Source organism: Aspergillus lentulus (genome assembly GCF_001445615.1).
Source record: "Aspergillus lentulus DNA, contig: Alt01, strain: IFM 54703, whole genome shotgun sequence".
NCBI classification, from domain to species: Eukaryota; Fungi; Ascomycota; class Eurotiomycetes; order Eurotiales; family Aspergillaceae; genus Aspergillus; species Aspergillus lentulus.
Window position 1 is genome coordinate 2,527,245 of NW_028322123.1, and position 22,396 is coordinate 2,549,640.

Here is a 22,396-nt window from a genome sequence, read left to right on the forward strand (position 1 = left end):
TTGCCTGAAGCAAGACAGAGGTAGCTGCTGGATTATTTACCCAGATTGAGATGCAGTATTTGCCCCTCAGGCGTCTTTCTGTGCGCGATTCAGATGGATCGAAAGTGGATACGCAGTCAATTGATGCAGATGCACGAAATTCCAGTTCTAGGCCCAGCGCAGAAGATGTCTCCACTACTGGAATTAAGAAATGTCCTGCCTGAGATCTCTGTATAGATCAGAAGTCCTGGCAAAATCACCGTAAACAATGATCAGCGGCCTAGTATTTCATGCAATTAAGTGATCACAGCAAGGAAAGGCTGGAGACCAGACAGGGGAGTGATTCCATTTTTCAGCACAAAAGGTCCGGAAGCCAAAAGGAGCTGCTTGCACCAACTAAACTGACATGCGTTAGTAGAAAGCTGATCGGTGGCTGGTAACGAGCAGGATGATCCTCATTGGTGGTTGTTCCTCAGGGGGTGTTGCAACGCAGATGAACATTGTGTCCTTATTTCCAAGGCATCAAAAGGCATCAACTACCGACGTCATCGGCTTGGATGAAGCCAGCACATGGAAGGCTTGCATTTCCCAAGTTCGCTACGTTGCTGTGCATCTAGAAATTCCTCAAATTTGACCTCACGGTTAGTTCATTTCAAAGACGAATAGAGCCATCTCCACCACTGCCTAGATTTGCACGATTTCAGGATCTTCTCACAGAACGCTTAACAGTCAATATGCCTAGTAAGACCGTCAACCCTAGTCATTCCTTAAAGAGGATAATCAAAGACTGACAAACAAGAAACAGGGCGACCGGATTACTGTAATGCTGCCCTTCTCCTAAGTGACTAAATCGATCGGAACTGCGCTCATAAGGCTACAGACAAAATTCTGGGTGTCTCCACTGACGCCACTCAACAACAAATCCGAAATGCATACAAAAGGTGCGCAAAGGCCTTGGATCGTATCGAGACGTTCAATAACACTCAATGATCTGCAGAGAATCTTTAAAATCCCATCCCGATCGAGTACCTGCTGATTCACCAGAGCGACCCGCCCGAACTCGGAGATTCCAAGAGATCAATGATGCTTACTATACTCTTTCTGACCAAACACGTCGGCGAGAATATGACGCCCTAAGAGCCGCAGAAGCGTACGAAGAGCCAGCAGAGGAAGTGCCTCGGGATGGCGGCGGCTTCCCATGGTCTGCCTTTGGATTTGGCACCACCACGGATAGCGAGCAACGAGCCTCTGAGCAATTTGGGTCCGTCTTCGAGGAGATGTTGCGGGAAGAGGGACTAGCCGAGGATACCGATGCCGATGGCCAACGTCGTACCAGGCCTACATCACGCTTTTGGTCTGTTGTGGGCGGTATCAGCGGTGGTGCTTTAGGATTCATTGTGGCCAATACTCCCGGTGCTTTGGCAGGTGCCGTTGCAGGGAATCGCCTTGGTGCTGTTCGAGACGCAAAAGGCAAGAGTGTCTACGAGGTTTTCCTGGAACTGCCGCAGTCTGAAAGAGCCCGACTACTTAGCGAATTGGCAGCGAAGGTCTTCCAGACTACTCTGGGTCGCTAGGCGATTTGCGCCATACTAGCTAGTTTTATGTGGTGTGTTCGGTTCCTTGGGGACTTTATATGGCTTCGTTTTTGGAATATTTGGAGGATTTGGGAGTCAGTTTAGCGCACACCATGAGTGACGCTATATGTAGTATCTGCCATTAGTCCCTTGACATGATTTATATAGCTGCATCAGTCTATCAGAAGACGCTCCTAGTACCGCACTATCTATTTTCACGCTCGATCACGAGGACCGCCACAGAAAGGCAAGGCATTTGGCGGTGATCCCCAAGCCGTGTAGTTTCATTTTTCCCTACTTTTGGGGATTCCAGGTTGGACATATTCGTTGACATACGATCTACTTCCAGGTGGTTTATCTTCCGCAATTGGCCGATCAATAATACAAGTCATAAGGAATGTTCCTCAAGGAAAGTGGTGAGATGAAGTACTCCTACTTTCTGTGCTACTAATCTGGTTATCGATAAGAAGATCCAGACCCACAGGTACTCCTACAGCGGAGGAGTGCCGGACCTTGACTAAGGTATGACTTTGACCGCTTCCAGTTTTTTTGCCTTGGTGCCTGAATCACCAAGCACTGGAGGTACTCCTGTCTAGACCCCACTAGCCCCTCTTCTCACCGCATGCGGATAGGCCACGTTCCTGAGCTTTACTAGAGAGGCATTATTGATATTTAATAGTTCTTTGTCCCGCAGTTTGGTTATCCTCTGCGAATTTTGACCTGCCTTTGATCCCTAGCTCTCTTTTGCACAGACATTGTACGACCGATTTCACTGATTAGATTCAGCATTATCACTTTGAGAAACATACTTCATCATGGCGACCGAAGCTGCGAGTATTTACCCGCCTCTCCAGGACCGTCCTATTAAAAACACAATCTGTCTGTTCGATGTTGATGAGACGCTGACACCTGCGAGACGGGTACGTTAATTTACCAATGAAGATTTTCAATTATCCATGAGCTGATGGTCAACAATTCTCTGCCTACCAGGCCGTTACACCCGAGATGCTCATGCTTCTTTCGCAATTGCGCCACAAGTGTGCCATTGGATACGTGAGTTAACGCATTCACAGGATCTCGACATCAATCTCATCCTCTGCAGGTCGGCGGTTCCAACCTTGCCAAGCAACAAGAACAACTTGGAACGGCCGCTACGGACGTGACCTCCCTTTTCGATTTCTGCTTCCCGGAGAATGGTTTGATGGCTTTCCGTCTGGGCAAGCCTCTTGCCAGCACCAGCTTCATCGAGTGGATAGGCGAGGAGAAATATCAGAAGCTGGTGAACTTTATCCTCAGATACTTTGCGGACTTGCAGTTGCCCAAGAAGCGTGGTACCTTCATTGAGTTCCGTAATGGAATGATTAATGTTAGTCCTATTGGCAGAAACGCGAGTGTTGAAGAGAGAAACGAGTTCGAAGCGTATGTATACAAATCTGCGCTCGGCCAGCCATTGAGAAGACAGCGATGGCATCTGTGAATACTCGTTGGCTAACCTTTACGGCAGATATGACAAAGAACACCACATCAGAACAGATATGGTCAATGCGCTGAAGAAGGAGTTTCCTGATTATGGCCTCACGTAAGTGATTCGTAATGACGGTAGTAAAAAGACAGCGTTCCAGAACAATGATACTAACCATCAATCTGCAGCTACTCTATCGGCGGCCAGATTTCTTTTGACGTCTTCCCCACTGGTTGGGATAAGACCTATTGCCTTCGGCACGTTGAAGCCGAGAAACAAATTACTGGGGTCGAGTACACAACAATCCACTTCTTCGGAGATAAATGCTTTCCTGGAGGTAATGACTACGAGATCTACTCAGATCCGCGGACGATAGGCCATTCCGTACATGGTCCTGAGGATACCATGCAGCAGCTTAAGGAGTTGTTCCAGCTATGAAGCGTGCTATTTCTTTTTCATCTTTCATGACTGCCTTGGGGCACATTCGAATGAGACATACAGCGATATCCTTCCCACTGTTTGTGATATAACTGAAGAGTTATAATAATGATACATAGACAACCTCTTGCAAATGTAATTCAATTGTGCCTTCTATACAATCATACTTCTCCAATGAGAAGCTGGAAATCACATGCATCCCAAAATGCACTAGTGCTGCGATAATTGTATAATGTGTTAGTCATCGGCAATGCCCGCATTCCGGTTCACTGCGAGTACTCCGTAAGAGGCGAGGCGACCAACAGTCACTTATCCGACGAAGAATAGAAGGCGCTGGTTTAAGCTTCTGCTGCTACATCTCTCCTCGATGATTTGTCATTGCGCTGATATACTCTGAGGATGGCGCCGCAGAAATCTGTCACAGAAGTCCCGCGCTCACTTCTCCCTCGTCTGACCTGGAACGGCTCCTCTACCCGGATTACGGTCGTTCCACCCCAAGGCAACGCTCTCTCGACTTTGCGACCTCAACACCAGCAGCGCATACAAAATTTGAGTCCTGTGCGTCAACAGCTACGTTCTCTATCCGCTTATCCACATCAAGCCCGCTCTTTCCCCGCAGCGTCCCGGGACCATAGCCCGACAACACTGGTTGCAAGATGCCCGTCTACATCATCGAGCGCCCCGAAAAATCGTCCAGCTCTCGAGGACCTCAACAATCCCATCAGGTATAATGGGGTATATGTGGCCACTTTTAAGCCAGCGCGGCGCGCCTTTCACGCTTCGGCTTCTCTGCAGCGGGAGCATCACTTCGACACATTGAGATTCGTCCAACGGCTTAAAGATGAAGGATTCAGTGAAGAGCAAGCCGTCGCAATGATGAGGGTCCTGAACGATGTCATCCAAGAATCAATACAGCACTTGACGCGGACAATGGTTCTTCGGGAAGGTTGGTCAGCTCCTTGTTTCCCCCAACTGGCCATGCCTTAAGGCAGGTCCATTTGAAGCTTTGGCAGTCATCATACCCTCTTTGTTGCTCCTCTATTCTCAGGCGCTGACGACACAGTTTTAGATACTGAACGCTCAGCATATACACAGAAAGTCGATTTTGCTAAACTCCGCTCAGAGCTACTAAACGCAGATTCGACCGAAGCGCAGTTGACTAGATCATCCCACGAAAAGATTGCTGCGGATCTTGCGAAACTCAACTCGCGACTACGGGACGAGATTGGACGAACTCAAGCCTCTGTTCGCCTTGATTTGAACCTTGAAAAAGGACGTATCCGAGAAGAAGCGAACGGCCAAGAGATGCGCATCAAGGAGACTGAAACACGAATCGAGCAAGAAGTTGCAGGGCTGCGAGAGCGCGTTGAGGCTGTTAAGTTCTCGACCTTACAATGGCTTATGTATGGCTCCTTTGCTACATTCGCTCAAACCTGGCTAACATATTATACTTTCAGGGGTGTTTGCACCGGTACAGCCGCTCTCATTCTCGGTGCCTGGCGTCTTTTCATGTGATTCATCCGCGCTTGAGTCCGACTCCTTTCGGTATCGACTCCTTCAGCACTCCAATCTTACTGTCGAGTTGTAACAATCCTTGTACATAATACTCCGCTCGCCTCGTCTTTTTGCTGAAATAGAACAAACTGAGAGGAAGGAAGGTCCGTTTGGATTTGTGGAGTGTGGCCATCAACCTGGTCCTCAAAAGATACTTTGTATAATTTTAAAGCGTTGTTTCGATAAGTTCAACGAAAGCGAGTTGTGGAATTTGACATGGACAAAACTGATTGGTTTACCGCTTGTAAGGACATTTCGATCGCATAGACAGTCACATTACGATGGTATTCGCCGACAGATGTAGGTTCTATCTGAACCGGGAATGCTGTCCAGGAGATGTGTTGTGCCGGTCTTTCTCAAAATGGCAGGTTGATTGTCTAGTGCGTGACATGACTTCCATTCTATCCCACATGGCTTATCATCTCTTTCAATAACATTAACTACTACATAGTACATCAGATAGTCGTCGCACTCCTTGCGCGCTAGTATTGATATTCATTACCTCTGGCTAGTGATATCATGATATGATAATAATCTATCCCTGCAACGCTCATTCTGGAGTAACAACAACGCTACTGAGCGGGGAAGAGGAGACACCAGTACTTCTGCATGCTGCCGACGGGGCTCCTGTATAGCTCCGTCACATTGATAGACCCAGCCATGGCGCGATCCGGACTGGAGCAGGGATATGCGTCTAGTCGCGGCTTCCTTTTCGGATGTTCCATGTCCCAGTCACAGGTGCTTGTGCTGCTTGTTTCGGCGCTATTTCTCTGCTGTTGCTTTGCAATGAATGTTGCCAACATTCGGCGATCCCGGAAGATATCCAAGGTCGAGGCGAAAGAACATTCGCTGGATGATATTGCAACATACAAAGAGTCAAGATTGGATACTTGTTCAGAAGTAAAACCTTCTGTGTCATTGGATTGCAATAGAAATCAAGAAGATTTCGTGCGGAACTGCCCCTGCCAAATAAAGACCGTCTGCATGGCGCTGTCACTCATGCTTTGTGCCGCACTCATATGGCTCGGATACCTGCCTTTGGAGTGTTTATCTGGTATTGCAACTCGTCAGGCTTTTGCTTCTACCTCCAGTACGACAGAAGTGTTGGAGGTGTTTCAAGTGTACCAACCTGTTTCGACCACTGGAGGCGCAGATTCAGCATGCAATGATGAGATACTTCTTATGGATCATGTGTTTGCCTATAGCTACGGCAAACCTTTTGTAGGTCAGTGGGTATCCTCGCGGATTGATGGCTCTGTTATTGATTCCAGTAACAAGGATATTACATTCCACCCAAATGTGACTTCGACACGGTTCGAATCAACCTCACTGTGACCTCTAGAGGTCGACAATATGATCGATTAGCGATCATGTACCTTGGGGATGCAGAGGTATTCCGCACATCGACAGCTGAACCAACTACGAATGGGATTGTCTGGACATACATTAAGGAGATGTCTCAGTACAATGCACTGTGGAAAGAACGACAAAAGCTAATCTTTGATCTGGGTAATCTGATATCCGACGTCTACACTGGCAGTTTCAATGCCACACTTACTGCCCTCTTCTCCCAACGGGGCACTACTATTAGAACAGCGGACATGATTCTGCCGATATCAGCGCGCAAATCAGCGTCTAATGCATCGAGTGCCTTGATTGTGCCTTCAGACAATGTAGAGATAGCGTACCGATTGCCCTCCAACACTACCCGTGCCATTGTGTCGATTTCTGCTTGTGGACAGTCCACAGAGGAGTTCTGGTGGTCAAATGTGTTCTCGCCCGACACAGAATCATTCGTCAACACGGTTGGCGAACTCTACGGGTATTCCCCCTTTCGTGAACTTCAGCTCTATATCGACGGTCTGCTTGCTGGGGTCATCTGGCCATTCCCAATTATCTTCACAGGGGGCGTCTCACCCGGCTTCTGGCGTCCAATAGTTGGAATTGATGCTTTTGACCTGCGACAGCCCGAGATAGACATCTCGCCATTTCTTCCTATTCTGACTGATGGGCGAGAACATTCTTTTGAAATAAAGATCGTGGGCTTGGAAATCCAAGCGAACGGAACTGCCAGACTTTCTAATTCTGTCGGCTCTTACTGGGTGGTCACAGCAAACATCTTTTTGTACCTCGAGGACGATGCGCCATATTCGACGACTAATCATTCTGACGAGCTTATGATAATTGCGCCGACACCACAGTTTACAATTACACGGCTTCTCACCAAAGATGAGTCAGGCATTAACGATACCCTGTCGTACTCTGTTGTTGCTGAAAGAACTCTCAGTATCACCTCGAACCAATTCACCTGGCATCAGTCCTTGAAGTACTCCAATTCGGGTCTGCTGAACCAGCAAGGATTGAGCCAAGCGAATCACCAACTCACATCCGGCGAGATATCAGCTGCAAAACTTGGAGTCAACGGATCTACTGACGATCTGACCTTCGAATATCCTTTGGTTGTCAACACAACTTACGGTATCACTGACACCGAGCTCACCATAAAAGCACAGATGGATAGAGGTCTTGATATAGCGGCGACAGGAGGTACTGGTGTCTCTACGTATACCTTAACTTCGGGCCCGTCGAGATTGCACACTAGACAATGGGGCAGCGCATTCTACCATTCAGTCATAGGTGGCGGTTCGACATCTGCTGGAGATACGACTGATGTTTTCGAGAGTATTGCTCAGCAGCCGTATCACAGAACCGTCCGCGCTATTAATGGAAGCGTTGTTTCTGATACAGATGTCCGACCACAGCCTGCTTCATTTCAAACAATTCAGGATGTTCTGTTATCATCAGGCAGAGACAGCGTGAGAAGCATCATTGGAAGAGGGCCTGGAGGGAAGAATCAACACTCAATGTGAAGCTACTCGGAGGGCAGGTAGACCTAGATGCAATATCTCACTTCCAAGCACTGATAGAGCTGAATGGAGCATCACTTTCCTACATAGCTTTGGTAATTAATTGAGTTTAGAGCCATACTTTACCAGCAGAAAAGTGAGTTTTGCCACTATTCCGAACCATGGAACCTTGTTATCAAATCACGTGGTCTTTATGATAAGATTGCCTTATCGCCATTCATCTTCCTGCTTCGTACTTGATGCATTGTGGCGCTTCGTACAGACGAAACACCTGCAGGATGGTTGTGGTGACGGAAGACGTTTGCTATTCAGGTGCGTTAACTAACCTTCTCCTAATGAGATTTGCTGATTGATTGCTAATTTACAACATGCAGGTAGAGTGCCTGCTAGCTTAGCCACTGCTTTTGCGCAAAGCGGGCGACTTGCGCAAAGTGGGCAACTCGACAGCGATGGTCCTCCCAGCAAGCGTCGCAAACTGGCATCAGCACCCCAGAGTCTTCGAGACGTGAACGGCGCATCCGAAAATGGAGTCCCCAATGGTTATATTGCTTTGGCGCGCTTTGACCTAAACCTAGTATGTACACGACCATAATCATTGACCATATACCGTTGAGAGCGCGACTGACTCGACCAATCTATCAGAAATTCGCCCACGCAAGTCCTCTTCTGGAAGAACACATTGATGATCCTTTGACACCATTACTCCGGCTTCCTGTTGTCCTTCAGAGTGCTGGGAACTCCCGACATTTGGCCAGTTGGACTCACGAGTCGACCTCGCATGACTGTTTCGAGCTAGAGATAGCTACATTGGCGGAGCGAGAGACCGTGTACAAAGTGTCTTCAACTAGTCCTCAATTACTAGAGTTTGGAAAACACCTCGAGTCCGCTCATCGCCTTGTTTGCGCCGATCGATATCATAAGAAGGCTCCGATCGCATGTTATCAATGTACTCTCCATTGTTCAACAGATAGAAAGTCATTTCAGCTTGAAACGTCTATTCTATGGAGAGATTCTCTGAATATTATCGATGAAAAGCTGCTAAATGCAGGGGCACTTGAAACGTTTGCGAGATATGTGCTGCAGCGTGATCCCGAGGTATACAACAAGGCGCGCAACACGGGTTTCGCGCCGGCAGCCATTTGGTCGCCTCGAGATTTCTACGATAATGTCCATGTTCCTCAAGACACATCCGAGTCTTCTGCCGAAATCAAGTGCGACTTGATACATTGTCGACTTTATCCATTCCAAAGGAGAGCAGTACGATGGTTACTCGAAAGGGAAGGCGTGAAGCTTCAGGAGAATGGACACGTGTTTCCTCTGGAGGACGAATTGGCGAGTGGACTGCCCACGTCATTCGAGAAGCGTACAGACGCTGAGGGGGAAACGTACTATGTTAGCCCTTTGTTCATGACTGTCACATCCGATCTTTTTAATTGGTACGCGCCGGCGGACTATCTCAAGGGCGGTATCCTTGCTGAAGAGATGGGACTGGGCAAGACTGTGGAAATGATTAGTCTGATGTGCCTCCATCGTCGGTCCTTGCAACCTGATATGGACTTGGTCGTCGGTGGAATGAGACAATCCGGTGCAACATTGATCATCACCCCTCCTGCTATTCTCCAGCAATGGATGCAGGAAATTCAGTTGCATGCACCGGCTCTTCACGTTCTTCACTATACAGGTATAAATCGCAATCAGAAGCTTTCAGATCGCGAACTTGTTGAACTACTTGCCGACCAGGACGTCGTTCTCACCACCTATGATGTCCTTGCACGGGAGATCCATTATTCCGGCGATGCTCCAAAACGTAATCTGCGGCACGAGAAAAGATTTCAGCCACGAAAATCACCTCTTGTTAAAATATCATGGTGGCGAGTCTGTCTTGACGAAGCTCAAATGATCGAGAGTGGCGTGAGCAATGCAGCAAAGGTCGCACGTCTGATACCTCGCCACAATGCGTGGGCTGTTACCGGTACACCTCTGCGGAAAGATATCTCTGACCTTCTTGGCCTTCTGCTTTTCCTTCACTATGAACCGTTCTGTGGGTTCGTGTGGAATAGGCTCTGTCGATCGTTTCACTCTGTGCTATCCGGCATTGTCAGTCGAGTCGCTCTTCGGCACAGCAAGGACCATGTTCGCAGTGAGCTTGATCTGCCGTCCCAAAAGAGATTTGTGATCACTATTCCTTTCACAGCGGTCGAAGAACAGCATTACGCACAGTTATTTGAGCAAATGGCCGAAGATTGCGGCCTAGATCTGTCCGGTGCGCCACTTAAAGACGATTGGAATCCCGAGGACCAAGCCGTTGTAGAGAAGATGCGGAGTTGGCTAATGAGACTCCGTCAAGCATGTCTCTATCCGGCTGGAAGTGGTCGCCGTGTCTTAGGTTTCGGTGGCGGCCCGCTACGTTCTGTTGGCGAGGTTCTTGAGATAATGATCGATCAAAATGATGCTCTTGTCCATGCAGAAGAGCGTGCTCTCGTCCAGTCTCAGCTCCGACGGGGGCAGCTCCTGGAAAATGCCTTGCGTCGTCAACAAGCACTTGAACTTTGGACCAAGTCATATGAACGGTCCAGTGCACTAGTCAAGGAATGTCGCGCCCGGCTACAGTTAGAGCGTGATAAAAGTCGAGCCACGGCTGACGGCGTAAGCCAAGGGGGAGCGACAGATGATCCAGTGAGTGATAACGAAGTTGATGAGGCGGACAAGAATACTCGAGTCAGTGCATACCGTCAGAGGCTGCGCGCTGCCCTTGAGATCCAGCATATTTCAATATTCTTCATCGGAAATGCTTTCTACCAGATCAGGACAGATCCGAAGCTTACTGAACCGGACTCGGAGGAATTCAAGCGCCTCGAGAAACGCGAAACTGAGGCTTATGAAGAGGCCAAACTGATTCGGATGGAGATATTATCTGATGTTTCTCGTAAAGTTGCTCGCTATATGAGAGTGATCAGAGAGAAATCGGAAAGGAAGCAGTTCGTGGTTATCCCGAAAATGAAGCCACAGCTTTACAGCAAAGGACTGGAGTCCCGCCGCATATTCGACAGATACGAGGAATTCTGTGAGGTGATGAATAAACACGCTGCCCAGTACAATGAATGGCGCGATATCATGGTCAAGCTACTGTCGCAGTCGCTCATTGACCAGGAGGATGAATCAGAGCTCGAAGGAAACGAGTACGAAAGGTCAACAAAGCATCAAGACGAGATGTATGTTTATATGGAAGCTCTGCGCGCCATGTTTGCAGACCGTCACGATGCTCTCACTGGTCAGCAGAATGTCCTCATCGCTCACGAGGTGAAAGGCGGGATTATTCAAGCTCAGCAAGGCGAGGGGCCGTCTCCGGGACTATTTCTCTCGGTGATGAACACCCGTAGTGCGCTGAAACCGGCGCCTGCGCTTGGTTCTCTTCGTGGCATCATCAGCGAGCTTCGCAGTCTTGCGACCTCCCTTGAATGGCAAGGAAGCGGGGGAAGCTCTCGCGCTCTTGCCGAGCTAGAGCTTGTCAACTCAGTCCTCCAACATGCTGCCAAGATGGCTGCTGAACAGAACAAAGTGTCATCGAATCTGGAGAGAGAAGTAGAGATGTTTCGGGACACTATGAATAACCGCCTCGAGTACTACCGTCAGCTGCAGCAAATATCCGATACTGTTGCTCCTTACGACGAGGAGAGCGTCGGTAAACCATTGGATGAAGATTTGTATGCAGCAAAGCTCAAGCAAGAGAACGATATAGATGCAAAGATATCCACCTTGAGGTCGAAACATCGTTATCTTCTACATCTGAGAGACGATTCAGGTGTGGATAATGCGTCGAGAATATGTGTTATATGTCAGTCTAGCTTTGAAATTGGTAAGTACATGCGCTCTTTTTTCCCAAGCTCAGACTTCGTTTCGCTTACATCTGTAGGGGTCTTGACTGTTTGTGGTCATAAATACTGCAAGGATTGTCTGCGCATTTGGTGGAATCAACATCGCACCTGTCCTACCTGCAAAAAAAGACTCAAGGTCAACGATTTTCATCAGATCACCTATAAACCTGAAGAGTTCGTGGTGCAGGAGGAGAAGACACCCAAACTTGAATCAGGTCGTTCATCGAACAGCTTCATTTACGCTGACATCAGCTCGGGGACGCTCAAAGAAATTAAGAACATCGATCTTGAGGCCTCGTTCGGCACGAAGATCGACACTCTGGCACGTCATATTCTTTGGCTACGCGAGCATGACCCTGGTGCAAAATCTATTATATTCTCTCAGTATAAGACCTTTCTTGAGGTGTTGGGGACCGCTTTTTCCCGATTTAAGATCGGATACAGTAGCATCGACAATGCAGATGGTATAGAGAGGTTCAAGAGCGACCCAGCGGTATGTCTCCCCAAAGTCCCGCACGTTGCTGTATCTTTACTGATAATTGCCTGCAGGTCGAATGTTTCTTTCTACATGCTAAAGCTCAGTCGTCCGGTCTTAACCTGGTCAACGCCACCCATGTTTTTCTCTGCGAACCACTTGTGAACACGGCGATTGAGCTCCAGGCCATCGCCCGTGTGCATCGAATCGGCCAGCATCGCCCTACTACCGTCTGGATGTATCTCGTATCCGATACCGTCGAGCAATCAATCTACGAATTATCAGTCTCGCGCCGCCTAGCTCATATTGTCCAGAAGGAGAAAGTGAAAGAGGCGCTGGACGACCCAGGAGCCGTATTCAAAAAGCTGACTGAAACCGCCATTGATTCGGCAAACTCCCTAGAAGTACAAGATGCGACACTGGCAAAGCTAATGACAAAAGGAACGGCCGGAGGAGAGCTCGTAAAGAAGGACGATTTATGGCAATGCCTTTTCGGCAATGCCACCCAGAAGATGGACTTGAGGGCGGACGGGGAGGTGGCAAGGTTTTTGCGAGGTGATGCAGCAGAGAAAAGAAGGACCGCTGCTTCTTCATGATCCTACGATATATTATATAATGACTGATGAGTTATCTTATATGAAATAGATGTAAATATAGTTGCATTTCTTCTCCATGCATACCAGGAGCATATATGGTTTTTGAATATATATCACCCATCTTGACTCTCAGTCCCGCGAAAGTCTGCTCGATGTATTTCTTGCAACTCAACGCGCTCAGATGATCTACTGCTACTCGAACCTCTTCATTCTTCTGCTGACTTCCCTCGTCTTCCATCTGTAAGAATCCTCATGTCGAAATTTTTGATCGGCTCATCTTCCAATGTGATGACTAATCATGGTGTGTTCCTGACCGGCAGAGCTTCTTGACCGCGGTGACGTGAGGTGTATCTGCCTACGGAAGGCGAGTTGTTTTCTAGGTAGTCAGTCTTTATTTAAGCATAGCTTCTGGTATGGTGGCTTGTCTTTTATCATCTTTCATATTATCTATGCAGCAGATTAAGCATCTTTTTTCCACCGTCTGATTTCGTTATGGCTTCCGACGCCACGTCAGCGAGCTCCGAGGCTCGCGAGTTGAGCCTAATATCAAAGGTTGAATTAAGAATCGCACTTGCAGATACAGATGAGAAACTCGAAGGACTTCTCAACACATACCTGGCTCCGTTGTTACTGAAGTTAGGTTCCGAGAGCCACGCAGTCCGCAGTAAGGTCATTGCGGTGTGCCAACATGTTAATACGAGAGTTCAAGCACCGTCCATACAACTGCCCGTGGTAGCTCTTCTAAAGCAGTTCAAAGACCAGAAGTCGCAACTTATCAGACATTTTGATTTGCTGTATCTTCAACAAGGCATTGATCGTTTGGGTCCCAATGCGAGGATTGACATCTTACTCCCTCTGCTGCAGGGAATCTCTGAGATCGGAGCAGCAACCAATCAAGGTGCCATTATCTTCAATCTTGTCCTGCGGCTTCTGCCCTTGCTCAATCTACCTCCAAAGGGCAGTGATGAGGATGCGCAGTTGAAGTCGAAGCTTGGTCTTTCTGACCAGGATACGAGTTTTTTATCTTCGTGGTTCGAGAAGTTACTCCTTCTGTACCCTGCAGAAAAAGATGCAACCACATGTCCTGGGCTATCACCTGCGGAGTACACCTTTCTGAACAAAGGCCTTCCTGCAGATGAGACATGGAACCCTGCTTCGAATGGCGGACTCAACCTTACCGCGACGAAAGTAACAGCTTTGAGGTTCCTCACTAGCGGAGCTTTCACGGACTCGGAGAGATTCATTCCCGCTCTTATCGCCTCTGCGGATGCAAACTCTCGAGTCTCTGACCTCGGTGAAGAGATTCTGAAGCGATTTATTCCTGACCTAGAAAATCCTGATGTGGTGCAGAAACTGTATAGCCTCTATTTTGGAGACGGTACGGCGGATGGTGCCCAGCCGGCGCGACCTCCGGTACAGTTGAAGATCCTGGTTTTCTTAGGAAAGTCGATTGTAGCTACGAAGGATACCGAAAGAGTAATTCGATTAATTGAGGAAGGTCTCCTCTCAGACAAAGCAAGGTCTTCCCAAGGCCTACAAGCCTCGAAACTGAGGACCCAGATCTTTACGTTCACAACCTGGGTGGTACGGATGGGATCTCCTTCCGATCTCAAGCTGATGGCGCCAAAGCTTATAGCAGGGTTGAGGGACTTCATCCAATCTCAGGGTTGGCCGAGCCCTGCAGCCAGCGGCCAAAGGCTTCCCGCATCAGACTTGAGTCTCCGTGGTCTTGCCTATGAGAGCATCGGTATACTTGTTCCCAAGGTGGATTTTCAAGTTCAGGATGACCAGGCGCACTTTTCTGATTTTGAGCTGATCAAATGGTTATTCACGTCCTTGAGCTCCGATGACTCGGGCCCTCAAATCTTTGTGAGCATTGAGCAGGCCCTGGGGAGTATTTTGAACTCCTCAGTGGACCGATGGAATAAAGAATTTCAAGAGCAGATTCGTCCTTTCCTCGTCCATCAGATGGGTAATCAACCCGGCGACGAAGATCCTATCACGGGATTCAAAGTCGTTCGCAGATCGCAATATGCCGCCGTTCGTTTTTCCAATCGATTCTTACCATATAGTGATGTTGTGGCTCGCTGGATTGACCTCATGGCGGTTGCGCGCGGATCGGAACTGAATCAAGAGGTCGTAGAGGAAGGCAAGAAGGGCTTACATCCTTATTGGTACCGGCTGCTCAATCCTAGCAAGGACAGAAAATGGTTCGCATCAGCAGCAGCAGATGAAACGGACCAGGCTTGGTACAGCTTCCCAACGTTTTCCGACGCGACTCGCTTTCTACTTGGCCCCCCAGCATCAACCGGACGTGCAGTGGCGCCAGCTCTGTCCGCACCCGAGGCTTTGTCGGGACCATACAGGACCGCTCTGCCCGTTGCCATTGAATTTCTTCGCAACATTCTGCTCTGGGAGTCTCTTTCAGCATCCGGAAACATCATGGAAATTGAGCAAGATTGGGATGTCAAACTCGACGTGCTTCTTACGTCTGATGAGGGAGCCCGACGGGGATTGAAACAGTACATGCAGTCGTCGGACAAGGAGCCTATTCTATTATTCCTAACAAGCGCCTTGACCGGTCTTACGAGTGACAAACGACTGGGTCTACAGCGGTGCGGAGAGCACTTTGCGAGCATCTGCTCGCTGGCGTCAAATGAAACAGTTGGGGCTATGGTTCCGCAGACGCTGTCATTGAAAGCCTCTGTAAGCAGTACTGATCAGGAAATACAGAATAAGGCTGCGCAAGCTCTTGGGATCCTAGCATCTCACCCTGCGTTTTCTGATGCCGATATCCAATCCCTGCTTTCAGATCTGTCAGATTATATATCCACATGGAAAACGGCGATCGGAGAAGCCTTGCTGAAGATACGAGGTGCGATCCTTGCCATAGCTTATATACTGAGCAGGCTTGCATTCCGTAAGGCGATGCATAGAGCCTCCGACGAACAGGTGGAACAATTCACAAGCACAGTGTTCGACCTGGTAGAGAACTCTCGTGACGCTCTCCTCCGACGCTCCGCACAAATCGCACTCGGACTACTGAGTCTCTCGGGAATTCTCTCGCCGGTAATGATCTCTGATGCCAGATGGAAGCAAATCAAGGACAAACTAACTCAAGACGCAAAATCCGAGAGTGATACCGCCATCACCGCCCTGGGCCTCCTGGCCTTGACCTTTGCGAGATCAAGTACTGAACATGCGCTCTTTAAAGAGCTGCTCACTTCGCTTTATGAGATGCATGAGATCCGAAGTCCTGAGATCCACTTTACTGTCGGTGACGCATTAAGTAGTGCCGCGGTCGGTTGGAATTCGAAGTCACTACTCCGGCAATTTGACGTCGACGAGGAGGTTCCGCACATGACAGTTTCGGAGAAAGTACTCGCTGAGATGACGGACAAGATCATAGCGGACTGCACCGCATCGAAGCCCTCGCTAAGGAAGTCGTCCGCTATATGGCTGCTGTGCCTGATCAAAAACTGCGGACATCTGGCCGAGATACAAAACCGCCTACGCAAATGCCAGGCCACATTCACAAGCATACTCGGAGACCGTGATGAAGTTGTGCAGGAGACTGGAGCACAAGGACTGGGCCTTGTCTACGAGATGGGCGATCAATCCCTCAAAGACGACCTTGTGCGAGATTTAGTTGACTCCTTTACTGCGAACAAGTCTAACCTCGCCGGGGGCAAAGTCCACGCAAATACGGAGCTTTTCGAACCTGGTGCTCTCCCTACCGGAGAGGGGGCGTCGATTAATACGTACAAAGATATCATGAATCTCGCATCTGAGGCCGGTGACCCCACGATGGTGTACCGGTTCATGTCGCTAGCCTCCAACAACGCGCTTTGGACTAACCGTGCCGCTTTTAGCAAGTTAGGTATCAGCACTATCTTCTCCGATTCTAGTGTCAACGGATATCTGGCGAAGAATACCAAGATCTATCCGAAGCTGTTCCGCTACCGATTTGATCCCAATCCCAACGTACAGAGATCCATGAACACCATCTGGACAGCATTAGTCAAGGACCAAACGGTGGTAATCAACTCACATTTTGATGAGATCATGGATGACTTGCTGACAAGTATGCTGGCGGGTCGGGAATGGCGCGTTCGTCAGGCAAGCTGTGCTGCGATCGCGGACTTGATGCAGGGACGGCAGCCTGAAAAGTACGCAAAGTACCTGGATGATATCTTCACGAAAGCATTCAAGCTCCTGGACGATATCAAGGAATCAGTCAGAGTGTCAGCGCTCAAGCTCTGTCAGACGCTCACCAATGCAATCGTCCGTACGTTAGAGACGAGTGATCTGGAGACAAAACGAGCAAATGCCATGCTAGCAAGCGCCATTCCGTTCCTGCTAAGCGATAAGGGCATGGAGTCCAGTGTGCAAGAGGTTCAAGGATTTGCGATCGGGGCTCTGGTTCAGATGATTAAAAAGAGTCCCAGTGGCCCATTACGAGCGTTTGTCCCTCGCATAATCGAACAGTTTCTCAATTCGCTGAGCTCCTTGGAGCCTCAAGCGGTCAATTATGTTCATCTTAATGCGGACAAGTACGGGTTAACAGGCCAGGAAATAGATAAGATGAGGTTATCTAGCATTCGCACCTCACCAATGATGGAAGTGATCGAACGATACCTGATTGACATGCTGGACGACGCCAGCATGAAGGAATTTGCACCCAGGCTCGAAGGCGTTCTTCGCTCTGCAGTTGGACTTCCATCGAAAGTGGGATGCAGCCGTGTCCTCGTCCTCCTCAGCATGAGGCCAATGCTTCTCCGTCCGTATGCGGATCGATTCATTCAGCTGCTGAGCAAATATGTTGTTGATCGGAACGAAACAGTCAGCGCATCCTTTTGCACCTCGATTGGCTATCTCATGCGCTTGGCTACAGACGACCAAGTCTTGAAAACCATTAATTATGCCAAGAATCTATATCTGGCGGCGGAGGATGCCAATGAACGAGTCATCTCGGCAGAAATCTTACATTCTACGTCCAAGCTGTCCAACGACCGGTTCATGGCGTTTGCTGCTACGACACTGCCTTTTACCTTTATTTCAAAGTATGACACGGACACTCATGTGCGGGAGGTGTTCGATAGTACCTGGCAAGATAACGTCGGCGGCACCCGGGCAGTTTCACTTTATGTCAAGGAGATTGCCAGTCTCGCTGCGGAGAACCTGGAATCCCCTCGGTGGGCCATCAAGCACACGGCAGCTCTTGGTATTGCAAATGCCATCATGTTGCTGGACGCCGATCTCGATCTCGCCACAAGTCAATCACTCTGGCCTGTGCTGGAGAAGGCACTGGCGGGAAAGACGTGGGACGGGAAAGAGGTTGTGCTCAAGGCGTTCGTGAAGTTCGCAAGCCAAGCTCGAAAGTTGTGGCAAGAGAACAAGCAGCTTAGTGACTCAATGAAGGTAAGTCTCAGTCTTGCGTACCGTGTATACCTAGGATACTAATTCACTGTGTCAGGTTATTGCGATCAGAGAGGCGAAGCGCAACAATCCGACATACCGTCCGCATGGTCTCGTAGCCTTAGGCGGAGTCGCTCGGGCGCGCACAGATGTGGATTTCATGCCAGATGCGCTGAACATCGTGTCTCAGGTACTGGACGAAACGGATGCTGATGCAGACTCCATGGACATTGATTCGGGTAGCGGCCGAAATTCCAAGTATGTCTACAAGACCTGCTCCCCTTTCTCAGTCTTCTTAGGCTCTTCTAGCTCCTTGAATAGATGATTGACTTTCAAAAAGACAAACTTTAGAAGATACACTGGCGGCCTGTGTGAGGTGTCTCTTTGAATGTCTTGAACCGTCCGCCGCAGCAGCGGGAGGTTGGTACCCACAATCCATCGTTTTCTGTTAAAAGTTACTGACCTGGCCGACAGCAATCAAATCTTATCTCGAAGTAATGACGCCGTTGATTGACAAAGCCGTGATGCATGGGACGAGGAAAGTGCAGATTAGCCTTTACGAAGAATTGGGCAAGCTATTCGAGAGATTCGGGAAATGGGCAACCGCAGGCAATGGCCAGAAGCCTGAAGCAGGCGAATTGCAGGGGCCGTTTGTGGCGCTCGCGCAAAAAATGCTTTGTCGGGAGATAGACATGTCCATCGAAACCATCCGGAAGGGTCGCGCACAGGCCGCAGCCGCGTACGTTACGGTGTCCCAACAGATGGGGCTAGAAGTCAGTCAGGCACTGCAGGAATCGGTCAAAACCTGGAGAGACGGCGAAAGATCGGGGCCGGTACAACAAATCCTCAACCAGGTATTGGGCGACCTTGCAGTCTTGCGGTGAGACCAATCGAGAACGCGGAGAAGCGTGGTTTGTCCCAGCTTGAGGAAGGCGAAAAGCCTCGATACGGTACCTGTCAGGCTGTCAGGCCCAGTTGCATGCAGTGATATTCAGCCGATCTAGCTTCTTATCCAGACCGTCGGGTTACGGCTGGGGCCGGGGACGGGGAGATGCAGACAACCAATCAGGTTCGATATTACGAGAAGCCGCTCGGGCGTATCACTTGACCTGTGCATTTAGAGAAGAACACCGGTCAGGGCAAACTGTACTGTCGAAAATCAAGGAATGACTACATGGCCTAGATCTGCATAATTGCTCCGAGGCTTGGGTAAAGGACAGTCCCATGACGAGCTGTTGAATCATTTATTAAGCAAACTGTTTGGGGCTTCATAGTGTTATCCGTTGCGGAGTCGAAGAAATGCACAAGCTCCGCATATGTCCACCCAGACACATCATCCATTAATATTGCCAGGAGGGCATTTAGAACTATCCGTACTGAATACTGCTTATGGAGTGGAGTAGTTATCCAAGGAAATGGAAAATAGGGTAACGGTGCAAAGTTGCGGACATGTCCTAGCGTAACCCATTAGACTCTGGTCCAGATATCAGAATGACTCTCGTGGACTATGATTGGTGGGGACAGGGGGGTTGTCTTACCCATCCGTTGGGCACGGGCCGAAATAGTACAGGGACCAAGTTTGATGATCCAGACCGGCCGAGACCAGTCTCGTTAGGGAATGGGACTATTTTAGTCTTCATTCCTATTTACTGTCTCCATTGTACAGGTTATTGAACGCTTTGCAGTTTAGACGCTTTGCAATTTGGATCTAGACCATTGGATATGGTCATCTCACCGGAGAAGGTCGGCCTTTGGGAGTGATACGTGGTGTCGAATCGATCTGACCTCTGGATAGGACGACGGATAGATGGGATGATGTATCTGGCTTCGTTGAATTATTGATTAATATTCCTCGGATCCGAGGAGTCAGGAGGTCTGTGAGGCCTGCGTGTAGTAGTACTAAGCATTAAGCGAGGTATGGCCGCTTCCTGGTGTTGGCTTTAATCAGCGGGAGATTCGAGCTAGCAAGAAAATTAATTTATGCTTACACTTACTTTATGGTCTGATCGAGTGGGAGACAGAAATCGAGGAATACGAACGCTTTCATAGTGTCGGCGTGAGTGACATCCATAGCAATGTCTAAGAACCAGTACTCTCTTCATAGGCAACCTGACAAGTACATCATTGAGACTACCTTAAGGTACTCCGTACTGGGTAACTAGTGGGTACTCCGTACAGATACCCGACCATAATCCTGGTTAAAATGCACTCAAGCTAATGCAAAACAAAACCAAGAATTTTTTACCCGCCAATCAAAATCTGCTATAAACCATGGATGAACTTTAGTCTAGCGCTGGCACTATGCCCGATCTGACTAGCTGACAACACTGCAGAACGCTTTTTTGGGGACGCAAGGAGCGCAGTCCGGAAACCAGGCAATCGCCCGAAAACCCATCTGGCTTTCAACTTTCAGCCAGCCTTGTGAGAAAACGATGACAACGTTCTTGGACTAGGAATGCGACAAGCCGAGACTATGGTCGAATCTGGTGACAGCAAGCGAATTATTGCCAAAATAGAAGCTTGTCATTCCCTTTCGTTGTATGCAGAACTGCCAAGGCTGAACCCCTAAAGGAGGTACCTACAGCTGGAGTTAGCCATGGAGGGGTAAAAGTCTGTCTATGAATTGAGCCTCCGATTTCTGGACAATGACTTGGGTACCTAGTACTGCATACAACTTATTTGTAGGCTATTTGTTATCCGGAGTTTGGACTCGGACTCACCGATAAACTTGAAGCTTGGAATTCTTTCTTCAACGAGTGCTATTGGGATACCCCATGACCGTGCCTCGCGTGCGTGCAGTCCGGCGAGGAATCCGTGACGCAAGGTTGTCTGCAAGTCTGAATCATGGATTTTCCCCAGCTCGCACTGGCAGCGTGACCATACAAGCCACAGAAGTGGATTGTAAGATATCGCCACCAGCAGACAAACTGCAGCATCATTCTGCCAGTGACTGCGCCATTGACGAGCGGATCCGAGAATTGAACCCATATTCGGTGTTAACTAAAATCAGGATCATTTGGAATCCTAGGTAAAGAAAACTAGGGAACCAGTGGGGAGCATAAGATTCCAGCATTTTAGGTATTAGCCTAGCAGGTATGTCCTAGGTAATTGCACCGGAGCACTCCCTACACAGTGCCTAATACCATTTTTTTATCGCTTAGGAACCAGTCGATGGGAGTAGTTCGGGGCGTGTCTGACTCGGTGTATAGTCACGCTGCATATATTACGTGAAGGTTGGTTTCATACTATGGAGTCTTTCCTCGGTAGTACTCCGTATTTAGCAGGAAAAATACCAGAAGCAATTGTTTGGAAATCAGAGCCACGTGCTTGCGCAAGATAAATCACTACTATTTGTCCAAATATCTCTAAACTTCCATTCTAGTATCTACTCCATAAAGGGTCGACTGTGGAGTGTGGACTAAAACTGCACTACTGTACTGGCATTCAATAATGCACTTTATGGCCCGGACCCGATCTTAGAGGTGCAGAGTTATAGAGGTCCTGCATTTCCAAGTTTCACCCTTATTCTTTAAGTAACAATAGTATTAACACTATCAGTACCATGTTACCTACGAGTAGATCTTGCTAAGGTATGTTTTCTAGAGTTCAATGGTAGTGTATTGAATTTGATACCTGAGAATAATAATTTAAATTTAGGTATTGTTGCAGGGCCCACTACCTTAGTACCTTCTGTACCACTCAGACCAACCTTCAAATTCCATCGTCCACATGGTTGGCACATGCGGTTCCAATCCGAATCATCCATCCATCTCTATTTTTCCCTTTTGCGCTTGTCCCCGTCGATCGATCGGGTTTACTTGCTGATTTCTCGATCATAGGAATCCTTAAAAGATACGCAATATCATCGCTGGTCAAGGATCCAGAAGGAAAATAAATAAATAATGCAAGAAAGAAGAGAAAATGCATAATAAAATTAATAAAATTGATAAAATTAAGAGAAAAAAAGCGAAAAAATAAAAAGGGCCAAAAGGAAAAAGACCTCTCGTCTTCGGAGCCGTATTGTTTACTCCGTACATGCGGATACCTTTCTCAGATCCGCCACCACAGGCACAAACTGAACGGACCTCCGGTTCTGTCCTGCATCAATCTAGACTAACCAAGTACCTAGATTCCTAGATATCATGCCGGCTTTGCTGG

General features: G+C 48.5%; 5 protein-coding genes across 5 annotated transcripts; all 5 read left to right on the forward strand.

The window, feature by feature from the left end:
• Positions 1-713: 713 nt before the first annotated feature.
• ALT_0798 (putative DnaJ chaperone (Caj1)) lies at positions 714-1,553 on the forward strand (the record flags this gene model as incomplete). Its single annotated transcript, XM_089599038.1, has 3 exons — positions 714-720; positions 860-920; positions 977-1,553. 3 exons carry the CDS (start codon positions 714-716, stop codon positions 1,551-1,553), a joined length of 645 nt encoding a protein of 214 aa, XP_089456702.1.
• An 815-nt stretch (positions 1,554-2,368) lies between these two features.
• Positions 2,369-3,453, forward strand: sec53 (phosphomannomutase SEC53; the record flags this gene model as incomplete). The annotated part of the gene is made up of 5 exons (XM_033556267.1): positions 2,369-2,473; positions 2,544-2,606; positions 2,656-2,972; positions 3,058-3,132; positions 3,204-3,453. 5 exons carry the CDS (start codon positions 2,369-2,371, stop codon positions 3,451-3,453), a joined length of 810 nt encoding a protein of 269 aa, XP_033412158.1.
• Positions 3,454-3,852: 399 nt separating this feature from the next.
• On the forward strand, positions 3,853-4,968 carry ALT_0800 (CCDC90 family protein; the record flags this gene model as incomplete). The annotated part of the gene is made up of 3 exons (XM_033556268.1): positions 3,853-4,399; positions 4,523-4,856; positions 4,911-4,968. 3 exons carry the CDS (start codon positions 3,853-3,855, stop codon positions 4,966-4,968), a joined length of 939 nt encoding a protein of 312 aa, XP_033412159.1.
• Positions 4,969-6,377: 1,409 nt separating this feature from the next.
• Positions 6,378-12,820, forward strand: ALT_0801 (putative ATP-dependent helicase C144.05; the record flags this gene model as incomplete). The annotated part of the gene is made up of 5 exons (XM_089599039.1): positions 6,378-7,554; positions 8,249-8,448; positions 8,517-11,730; positions 11,788-12,242; positions 12,299-12,820. 5 exons carry the CDS (start codon positions 6,378-6,380, stop codon positions 12,818-12,820), a joined length of 5,568 nt encoding a protein of 1,855 aa, XP_089456703.1.
• Positions 12,821-13,312: 492 nt separating this feature from the next.
• On the forward strand, positions 13,313-19,122 carry ALT_0802 (ECM29 family proteasome component; the record flags this gene model as incomplete). Its single annotated transcript, XM_033556271.2, has 4 exons — positions 13,313-18,241; positions 18,297-18,496; positions 18,579-18,658; positions 18,713-19,122. The coding sequence occupies 4 exons, from the start codon at positions 13,313-13,315 to the stop codon at positions 19,120-19,122; spliced, it is 5,619 nt and encodes a 1,872-aa protein (XP_033412162.2).
• Between the last annotated feature and the right edge of the window lie 3,274 nt (positions 19,123-22,396).